The sequence below is a fragment of the Citrus sinensis genome, chromosome 1, assembly GCF_022201045.2.
Source record: "Citrus sinensis cultivar Valencia sweet orange chromosome 1, DVS_A1.0, whole genome shotgun sequence".
Lineage (NCBI taxonomy): Eukaryota > Viridiplantae > Streptophyta > Magnoliopsida > Sapindales > Rutaceae > Citrus > Citrus sinensis.
This window is the reverse complement of record NC_068556.1, coordinates 11665614-11676994: the sequence shown is the minus strand read 5'-3', so window position 1 is coordinate 11676994 and position 11381 is coordinate 11665614. Positions and strand designations below refer to the sequence as shown.

The window sequence follows — 11381 nt, the reverse complement described above, 5'->3', positions numbered from 1 at the left end:
TTAAAAAATATGTAATATGTATGTAGTTTATTCTCTAATTTTATGTAAATTAAAATAATATAACTTAATACTAATTTATCCTTTAATATTTCAAATCAATGATCCTTAAGAAATCTAGTATAAAAGCAATTACAAGTCATAGATGGTGTTTATTTTTTTATTAAATACTAAATAAAATTGAATTTAGAGAAGGCCTAAAGTCATCTGAGTGCATATATTTGAATGATATGTTTATTTCTTTTTTTAACTTTTAAATATCTGGAAGTTAGTAATTTGACAATTATTCTCTTTACATAATGCGGTAAAATAAATAAGGTTTGTTGAATTATATGTTAGACATATAATTTTCCTTTTTCAAATTGAATAAGTTATGATTATTTAAAATAAAATATAAATTAATTTGTGCATAATATAATTTACAAGAATAATCTATGATGTTCACCATTTTGACTATTAAAATAGACTTAAAAGTCTAATGAATAGTAGGGAATAGATTGATTGTACAAAAGAATAAAAATAATGAATCACTTATATAGTAGGGAATAGATTGATTATGTAAGGATATTTTTTATAGATAATTCAATTAGCATTCTGCATTTAGTAAATTTTCAATGGTATGTCAAAGGATAAACACACTTTTTTTTTATATACGAAAGATAAATACACTTATGAAACTAAATCAATTTTAATATTCAGTCAAAAAAAAATCACCCATAGTCACTAAAAAATTGATTATCTAACAATATCAAATTTTGAATAGACTTTTAAATTTATCTATAATAGTCTTTTAAATTTTAATTTTTTTTATTAGATTTTATAAGATAAAACACCAAAAGGTATGAAAATATCTATTTAGAAAATTATCCTCATAAAAAAACATATAATATGACATTTTATACATTAAATAAAACGCTGATTTTGAATTACAAACCCAACTAAAATAACAATCTTCATGATTACTCTTAAATTATTATAAACCTCAAATTGCCCACCAAAAAACTGTTATCTCTCTTCTAAGTGTCAATTTTAATGGTCAAAATGATAAAATGGTAATTGTACATTCTCCTAATAGTCAATCAATAGAAGAGAGTCAAACCTCTGACTTGGTAACTTGCAAAATAATCTAAATATTTCATAGCCTTATGCTGTGTTCGGTTGACTGGAGAGTAGGAGGCAGAGGAGAGCAATTCGAAGTCCTCTCAGATTTCCACCATTCGGTTTGCAATAATGAAGAGAAAATCAAATTCTATGGGATTCGCAATTGCTGTAAACTATGGAATTTCGTTTTCTCTATGATGAGTGAGGGAATCGAATTCTAACTCAGCGGGAGAGTAAATTTCTATATTTGTCCCTTAAAAAGTCTTTTAATTACTGTAAACATAGTAAAATGCATGTGGCTATTTTTTTCGGCATTACCGGTGCAAGAGAGATATAATCATAAAATAGAAACTTCAGATTTTATTTTATTAATTAATTTTTTTTGAAAAAATAATGATAAAAGCAATTGAAGAAGAAAATCATAATTTCGTTATTGGACAAAGATTATCTTCTATATGATATATATTTCTTTATACTTTTATTTGCAAACTATAAATGCAGAAAATTAACAAAGATCAAATCAATTCATAATAAATTTTCTTTCAATTTTACTTGTTTTAGTTTTCTATTTTTATATTAAATTAATTTATAATTTGATATTTTTCCACAAAAATTTCAAATTCTAAATAAAATAATTGAGTTGTAAGTTGGTCTTTTTCCTTATTTTGTAATTTTATTTTATTTTATTTTATTTTTTACTTAATAAAAAATATTAAAATATTAACACAAAGGGTAAAATTATCCAAAAAAAAAAAATCTTTCCCTTTTCATTTTGAATTCCTTGCCAAACCAAACAACAAAAACTGAAATTCCCTCACCCCCTCTTCTCTACTCCTCTTCTTTTATTTCCTCTCCAATCATTTCTTCAAACCAACGCCACCTTAAAATTTGCACCCAAATACTTGAAAATATTCATTTTCAACCTATATAACTATTTTTTTTTCAAATTAATCAATTTTTATTTTAGTAATTTTGTATTTACTGCCACTTATACGCGGCCTATTGCTTATGACAAAATCACTGCAACGCAACAGCCGTCCAGGTTTTTCCAGAGCGCCACGTTACGCACCTGACACAGTGACTTAGTGACTCGGACCTTCTTCTTCTCCCATTCATTCTTCCTTCTCCTTCCAAACTCTCTCTCACAGTCATATATTTTAAGCCCTTATCGCTCTGAGCAATCAATTGAATTTGAAGTGAATATGTCAGATGAAATGGGCGCTTCAGTGCCAATTAACGGCAGCGATCGCAACGGTTACGTTGTTGACATCTACCCACTTAGTAGTTATTACTTTGGATCCAAAGAAGCCATTCCTTTTAAAGACGAGACTCTATACAATCGTGTTCTGAGAATGAAATCCAAGTATTAAACTTTTTACTATTATTTTAAGTGCCTTTGTTATATTTTTCCCGTTTTCAATTTGCTCGCTATTGGAATGATTAATTTTTTTATTTTTTTTCTTTTGTAGCTATGATGCTCATGGGTTGAGGACTTGTGTGGAAGCAGTTCTTCTGGTTCCTTCTTTGCTCTCTTTCAATTCTATTCCTTAATTTTATTTTTTTTCTATCTGTGTTATATAAAGATATCACTTTGGAATTATTGGGATTCTAGTCCTCCATTTGATATTGTGGTGTTGTGGCTTAAACGATATAGCTAATATGAAATAAATAAACACTGATAAAAGTTAATAATTTTCATAAAATAGTAAGGATCACATAGATTTTTTTTTTTTCAAACAACTGTTGGTGGTGTGTAAAGATTTGATATTTGTATTAGTGTTTAGCTGAGGAATTTGAGTATCTGATATTTGTATTAGTTTTGATAGGAATTCCTTGAGATAAAGATTCTAGTGTTTAGCATGCTTGGTATTTCATAAAGTTTTATGAACTGCATTAGCTTGCTTAAGTAGAAACAAATATGTGGCAAAAGTTCATAATTTTGATTACTAATGTAAAGAGGTTGTAATAATTAGCCAAATTAATTTAGATTTAAGTTCTTTTGTAGGCCTTGGGATATGGCAGCTTTTGTAAGGAAAAGTTTCTATGAAACACCTAGGCATGAAGCTACTTTCTTGGGAACATGTTAACTAATTTACCCAAAACTAGCCCAAGGTAGCTGGATTTTGAAATCTTGGTTAGAAAATTACCTATCTCTTTACATAGGGGCCGTACACCAGTTTTACTTTGTAAGTTGATTTGCTGCCCATTGGAGTGTTTCTTTTGCCAAATTTCTGATGTGCCATACTTCTAGGAGATGATTTCTTTAAACGAATATGATTGGGTAGTTGGACGTAGGGGGATCCTTAAGTATTGGACACAGGTGTATGGATTTACTTTATGGGTATCAGCTTTATTTATTTAAATTACATTAGATAGTGTAGTTATAGGATTTGTGGTACCTAAAAGTAGTGTTAAATTTTTGAAGTTCATTTAGATGGTGACTGTTAGTAGAAGTTTCTATTTCCCCTTTTAAAGTTATTATGCAAATTGTTTCTATTATTGAATAATTAGGAAATTTTGGCTTTATAACTCTTTATTTCTTTTGGAGCAGAGTACTGGTTAGGTAACATGCTCCTAAAAGCTATCTTGAGGTTACACAAATTCCTCAAATCATTAAGTTTCTTCATATAATCTGATGATTAATTTGCCACAATGTTATATTTTCATCTATCTTCCCATTGACGGATCAAATGTTGGATATGATATCTTGTTGATGGGATACAACTTTGTTACATCAGGTTGAGTTGTTCAAACACCCACACCTGTTGCTGTTGCAAGTAAGAAATTCCATCTTTAAGCTTCCTGGTGGTCGTCTGAGGCCTGGTGAATCAGGTAAATCACCAGTTAAGTATTTACATCAAGCTTTCCCACAAAACTTGAAAAACTTGGGGCCAAATGCTGTTTTTCTGACCGTTTACTGAACTATGAGTTTCGGATGTTTTAGACATTTATGGATTGAAACGTAAGCTCACAAGGAAGCTTTCTTTGAATGAAGATGGTGGTGAAGTTGATTGGGAGGTATAACTAACATCTCCACTTGTGATTCTATTGTTGTATACTTTTTTCATAATGGGAGATTGAAACTATTTTCATTCTGCAGGTTGGGGAATGCCTAGGGATGTGGTGGAAGCCTGATTTCGAAACACTGTTGTTTCCGTACTTCCCTCCTAATGTAAAGCGACCAAAGGTAGTTGAAACGGTGAAACTATACCCTTTTTTATTGCAGCAACATGACTGCCTAAGTTCTTTTATTTATCCTATTGTGTAGGAATGCACGAAACTGTTTCTTGTGAAGTTACCAGTAAGTCAAAAATTCTTTGTACCAAAAAACCTGAAATTGCTTGCAGTTCCTTTGTGCCAGATTCATGAAAATCACAAGGTACAATTTTCATTATGAAACTAATGTTGATGGCTGTTGCAATCTCCCACATAGATTAAAACATCATCATATTATTTCACCTTTTGTAAGATATGAGCCATTTTATAACTGCACATAATTGAGTTCATAATTAATTGTTTTTAAAGATAATGGCATCTCGGGATAGTAGAGATGACTTCCTTACTTTTACCTGGCTGACCATATTGCTGTTGTGCTTTCGAAGTGATGCACTGAACTAGTCAATCTCCTTCGACATTCAATTATATGATTTTAGCTAACTATTCAATCTCCTGGATGACCTATTGCAGACAAATGCTGATGCTTTTAAGTTTTTGTACTTTGTAGACATATGGGCAGATAATATCAGGAGTTCCACAGCTGCTGTCCAAATTCTCCTTCAACATTATTGCCTCTTAAAATAGGCTTGTCTATTGTAGTAGCGTGTGTTATGAGGTAAAGCATGCTGAGAGTACTAGGAGTGATGTCGGTTGTATTTTTTAGGTCCAGGGCTCTTCTTATCTTGAAATTCTGACAGAAGCTTGTATGTGGTATAGATTTTACCGGTGAGCAACAATGGGCAGTGTAATGTAAAATTCAACAATAGAGCTTGTATTGGAGAGTGAATCTTTTATATATGAATAGAATCTGGGTCCTCTCTCTGAGTTTCATTAAGAGCTTCGACAAATAGTATCTGTTGTTCCCTGTGCTGAGTATACTTGTCTAGCCATCAAGTTCATTGACAAATTTTTTTTGTTAATCTAATGGAGTTTTCTTTTTCCAACTGACAGTTTAGTTGGAGACTGAGAATCTTTTAATGCTAATTTCTTTAGCGTCCGACCATTATAATGTTGTTGATAGACAGAGTAGCAACTTTTATCTGAGATTAATCTCGTTTTAGCATTTTTCATGAAGATTGTAAACTTAAGGCCCAGTTCGGTATTGTTTTCTAAATATTGTTTTTATAAAATAAAAATGAGGACGAAAATGTTATTTTTAAAATTTTAAAATGTGTTCGGTACCATTTGTAAAAATAATCTTGAAAATGAAAAAAAAAAGTAAAATACGTCGGTAGGAATATTTTAAAGAATTATTATTGAAATAATTTCTATAAACTTAAAATTAAATAATGGATAATCATTTTTTATTCAACTAGTTTGATTATGTTAATTTTAAGAATAAATTACGTGATCTTATTAATTTTTTGTTTAAAGAAAAATGATAAGCTCAACATATTTGATTTAATTAATATATAAAAACATGAATATTATAATGTATATAAAAAGAAAAGATTATTGTGAGGGAAATTGATTTTTTGGGTATAATAATAATAATAATAATGTTGTTGATATTATTATTATTTTGTAAGATGGTCGAAGAAAATTGTTCATTTCAAACTTAATATTGTATTGAAAAATAACGAAAATAAGAAAAAATTGTTTTCTTGTTTGCATTTTTTAAAATATTTTCAAAAATGATCTATTAAACACGTATTTAGTATTTTTTGAATTCAAAAAATAGAAAACGAAATTTGAAAATAATACTGAACGCCCTAAGTCTTCAAGAACATGGTGAGACTAAATGAAATCCTCATTCTTATTTTCTGCTTCTAATGAGAGTGTGGAGTTATTATACGAATTTTCAAAGACAACTTACAATTCACTCAGCGTAGGATGAAATTATTTGCAAATACACATTGTTATATGAATTCTCAATGACAACTTACAATTTGCTCGCCTCAAATGAAATTCTTTGCTGATACACATCATTCGAAACGTGAGTTTAATGTGGGTGATTGAATTTATCTTCGCCTTCAATAGTATTAGGATCCCACATAGACTAGGTATCAGATTAGTGAGTTTAGGATCTCACAAAGACTAGGTATGGAATTAGTTGGTTTATCAATCTCAAAGTAGTCTCTTCTTATGTTAGGATTCCACATCACCTCGGTATGGAATTATTTAGTAATTTATTAACCCAAGGCATTCCTTTATTACAAGTTATTTTTTTGATATACTGATATATTACAATCAGAACTTTTGTAATATTAAAGTGAGGGTTGTTGTTCGAGCTGTATCATCTTAGAATTATAAAGGAGAGTCTCGATTGATGTCTGATTGTAAAAATATGCTCTGCGTCACTTAAAGCTAAGAGTCCCTGAGTGAAGATTAGGAAATTCGATTATGCAATAGTGAAGACGAGAAAATGTGATCATGAATACCATAGTTGCTTCTTTCAAGACTTGGAAATTCGATCATCATGGTCAGAATCAAAATCAACATCAGAATAGGCAGTTAAAGCTAGAGTCCCTAAGTGAAAGAATTGGATGTACGTTGAAGATGTCTTAAGACCATTCTGCAAGCTTGCCAGTGAAAGCCCGTAGGAGCTGCCAAAGCTTATTAACCGTAAAGACTATATTAGGCCTGGTTAAGAGAACATACCGAAGATAGCCTACAATGTTCTATGTAAGGATGGATTTTCAAATGCAGTACCCTTGTCGTTTTGTAGTTTGTCTGTTGTACTCATTAGTGCATTTGTAACAAGACATGTTGTGTTCTTGATTTTTTAGGCCTTATCAAGTTCTTGCACTCACAAATCAGATTTACCATCTGAAAGTAGGGTAGGATCTATTTTTCATTTTTCATGTTTGAAACGTCAAACTTGGTATTCGTACTCTTTCAATGTTGCGACCACCTCGCATTCTATTAGTTTTATTTCGAAAATTTTCATTTTTCATGTTTGAAGCGTCAACTTGGTACGCTTACTCTTTCGGTGCTACAACTATCTCGTATTTCTGTTACTGTTATTTCGAAAATGGCACCCCTGAAGCAATATTGGGTTTTGGAACTTCTAGCATATATAAATGAAAATCTCTCTCTTAATTAGATATCTAGTAAATAAACACCTTGTACATTTTTTTTTTCCTTTTTCTATTCAAAGGCCATTGAGCACGTTAAAAAAATTAAGAAAAAAAGGTCTTCTTGAACTATTGGCACCCCTTCAAAAATATTTTGAAACCTCTTTTCTAACATCGCCCCATTAAATAATTAAGATAAATTAAACTTTGAATAGGACTATTTAAACCTATTAAATTCCTTACGGCGCCTTTTTTTGAATTAAAATTTTTGTTATGAAAATATAATTTGATTAATTACTTATTTGACCTTATTCTCTCTTCCTTCATTTTCTTCCCTTATCAAAAATTTATTGTGATACATGAGATAAATATTATATTTAACAAATCAAATTGTGCAAAATTAACAAAATGAACCATATATATGGAGTACAACTATGTTACCATATAGATAACAATTTCTTTTTCTTTTTCCAATCCATCAATAAGGTGGCGTTTACTTTTTATTTGAGATTTAAATATACCTAAACTAGTCCTGGTTTTTTAATAGAGCTAAATGTTTGAATCTAAATAAAATGTATAATTTTTTTCTCAATCACTAAAAATAAGTATTAAGTTTTTTGTTTCTTTAGCTTAAAAATATGATAATTAATATTTTTACATTTGTACCTTTATAAATTATAAATGTTAAACAAATAATAAATATCTCAAAGAACATAAATAAGATAAGTAATTATTGTAGAATAAATCATGTTGAATTGAATATAACTCTTTAATATTCTAAATTCGTATATATTATTCAATTTTATTGTAGTTTCTAATGTTTTTATATGAAAAATATTTATAAAAATTATAAAGATAATATACTAATTTGAAGAAAATAAAGAGATAAAAATAATAATAGTCCAACACTATATTCCCGCAAGTTATAAAGATGTGTAAAACACTAATTAGTAAATTTCGGTATGAATGAAAACTAATTAATTAGGTGTGAATATTGGAGAATATATTTTCATGATGTCATTCGAGCTTTTTAAATTAAGTGAAACGCTAAAAAATTAACTTAATAACTTAATGACTGAAAATTTTCACTAAGTTGAAAACAAAAATGGACTTAATAACTTAGCCTATTGACATTAAATAAATAAAAACAAAACAAAAAGCTCCAAAGATCAAATAAAAATTAGTTCAATAGCTAAGATGTTTTTGTTGGGTTATTAACACTATAGTTCTTATTGTTTGTTAGAAAATTAAAAAAGTGAAAAGGTTTAAAATTTTAACATATAACCCGACAATATTTTAAATATTTTTACACTTAGTTCTATTGACCTAGTTCATTTTACTGTTAAAATGACTTATTCTTCTTACATTCACATTAATATATTCAAATTAATACTATTGATATATTCAAATTAATATTTTTTATTAATTGATTAATTTAAAATATAGTAAAACTATGTATTAATTACAAACCATATATTAAGATAAATGTGAATATGAATTTAATTTTACATTATTAATTTGTAGTTAATTTTTTTCATAATATTATTCAATACATAGTCAATAATTTGAATATCTAATGAAAAAAAAATTACCAATAATATTTATAATGTATTCTTTTAAATTTTTAAGAAGGTATCAAAAAGTGGGGGAAAAAAAACCACTTCGCTTCATTTATTCTTACACGATAAGAACTTAATGAATAAATTTATAATTTTTTTTTAATAAGGATGTGGAAGCAAAGTCATTTTATGCTCCACATTTATTTGAAAATTCTTTCCACATCTCATGATCAATAACTTTGATTCGATGATAGAATTCAATTGCTAATTGTCGGCGTTATGGAACTAAAATTAGCGGACGTGCAAATAATTTAATCAATTTTTTTAAAAATTACTCTAATTAACTTATTTTTTAAAAATAAAACATTAATTTTAGGATGGATATATTTGATATTTAGGTAGGTGTATAAAGTATATTTTTTATTCAAAACTTTGATGGTGGATATGTGAGTTACTAATTTAAAATAAAAAAATAGCCTCACCTTTTGATTTTAGTTTAAAAAATTAAAATAACCAAAACTAATGAGTTAAAATATTAAAATATCTCAATCGTTTTTAATTTTATAGTAAAATAAAGATTGCAATGTAATTAACCGAAAAAAAGACAAAAAGGAGAGTTAATGGCAATATAGTTTTGGGTTATCTGGGTTTGCCTACTGTGCAACAGTTGCACGGTACCCCAAACCTTTTTCTTTTTTAGTTTAGCCAATAGATTTAATGGCTAAAGTGTTGAATGGCTGAGATGTGTTCAATTGGTTATTAATATAAAAGTCCATACTGTTTATTACAAAATCATAAAAGCTAATGGTGTGTTTATTTCTTGGAATAAAGAATAAGGAATGGAAATGGAGATGGAGGAATGTGAATTAAAAATATGTTTACTTGACAAAATTAAATTTGGGAATGGGAATAAATTATGTGGGTCCCACATAATTTGGGAATAAAGAATGGAAATTTCATTCCCATGGGGGGTTGAGAATGAAAATGTGGGAATGAGAATGAAACATAAATTTACTTTTCTATCCTTCTAATTTTTTCATATTTCCTAAATTACCCTTTTTCAAATCACAAATAATTTTATTATTTTAAATTTCATTAATAATAATTATTATTAAATTTTATTAACTTTATTATTTTAGTTATTATTATTTATTTTTATTTTTCTTTTTATTAATATTATCATTATTAACAATAAAAATAATGATAAAAATAATAATTAATAAAAATAATTAATTTATCATTATTAACAATATTATCATTATTATTGTTGTTGTTATTATTATTATATTATTAATAAAAATAATCGATGAGCTTATTGATTCAGATACCTCTGCATCTAGTAGTAGTGATTCTGAATCAGATTCTTATTTACGACTGCTACGTTCCTCTGAGGCAACGAGACCAGATCTCAATCCTCAGTTGTATCTTTCTCTTCTCCCTCCAATCCTTCAGAGCACCATTTCTGGGATCCAGATCTGGTACTGTGTATGAGCCTTTAGATGTATGATTGTTGCTAGGCTTGCTTAAAGAACTTAATAAATATTTGGTAAATAAATTTGGTATATCGGCTGGAAACTAGAACGTGCGAGATATTGATCTGTTCTAAGTCAGATCTGGTTCCTAAAGCAGACTTGGCTCTGCATCGATCTAGATACAACACCACATACCTTTATTAAAACTTGACTAACCGGGTTCCAGTAGGAAATAGGATCGAAGGATGGATGTGCTTTCGTTGGAATTCTTTTATTAAGAAATTTGAATTAAACAATGCTTGAATTGGGTCGGCTTTGTCAAAATTTTAAAGTAAATTACTAGCTTTAAAATAAATTGATTTGCTTTGGAATGTTTAATGGTTGGTTCAAGGAAACCTTTGGCAGAGAGCCAATTTCGGATTAAAGTGTCAGTCAATTTAAACTGTTCATCAAATTTTGACTACCATTTTACTTTAAAGGTTCTTTGTAGGATAAGTTGGGCTTCTTGGGTGTGATATCGGAGGTTCCACATCCATACCCATGGAAGGAAGAAGTTTGTACAAAAACAAAGACATGGGAGAAACCTTTTCTCTGATTCAGAAGGAATATAGTGGGCTTTGAATAGGTTTAAACAATGGGTGGCATTTGGAGTTAGAATCTGTGGCATTGGGCCAAAATAGTTCCACCATTGCTGGAACCAGTTTTGGAGGCTTTAAACATTTATCTTTGAATTGAAGAAAAATAACCATGAGTGAGTCTTTTTTGGATTTTGTAAAAAGAATGAGTTAAACCAGACTTGTTGATAATCCCAATAGAAATAGGTCAAACAATGTGGTAAACGCATTTGAAAATTGAAGGGAAATCTTTTTTGGTTGTGGAGTAGATCACCCTATTGTTTTGGGCTCAAGACTTTTAAGATTGTGGCCGTAGAATAGGCCGGCTCAGAATGGGAGTCACTGAGATAAAAATGTTTGAATTTAACCGACTCAGTGGCTTCCAAAATACTTTGATAATAAGGC

The 11381-nt window shown here is 28.9% G+C and overlaps 1 protein-coding gene across 4 annotated transcripts; it reads left to right on the top strand.

Moving 5' to 3' along the window:
- Positions 1–1958: 1958 nt before the first annotated feature.
- LOC102626492 (pre-mRNA cleavage factor Im 25 kDa subunit 1) lies at positions 1959–5145 on the top strand. 4 transcript variants are annotated; one of them, XM_052441760.1, is made up of 8 exons: positions 1975–2461; positions 2568–2613; positions 3837–3930; positions 4043–4116; positions 4199–4285; positions 4367–4477; positions 4823–4930; positions 5032–5145. In XM_052441760.1, exons 1-7 carry the CDS (start codon positions 2301–2303, stop codon positions 4892–4894), a joined length of 645 nt encoding a protein of 214 aa, XP_052297720.1. In that variant the 5' UTR covers positions 1975–2300; the 3' UTR covers positions 4895–4930; positions 5032–5145. The 4 variants fall into 4 exon arrangements, with proteins under 4 accessions (XP_052297723.1, XP_052297722.1, XP_052297720.1 ...); XM_052441763.1 differs by lacking the exon at positions 4367–4477 and having other exon boundaries at positions 1959–2461; XM_015529461.3 differs by having other exon boundaries at positions 1979–2461; positions 4823–5145.
- Positions 5146–11381: the final 6236 nt, after the last annotated feature.

Bases quoted from the DNA above. Each gene is read 5' to 3' on its own strand.
- LOC102626492 (XM_052441760.1), top strand. From the start codon at position 2,301: ATGTCAGATGAAATGGGCGCTTCAGTGCCAATTAACGGCAGCGATCGC. The intron at 2,614-3,836 runs GTTCCTTCTTTG...TTGTTACATCAG, and splicing joins GTGTGGAAGCAGTTCTTCTG to GTTGAGTTGTTCAAACACCC. The intron at 3,931-4,042 runs GTAAATCACCAG...CGGATGTTTTAG, and splicing joins TCTGAGGCCTGGTGAATCAG to ACATTTATGGATTGAAACGT.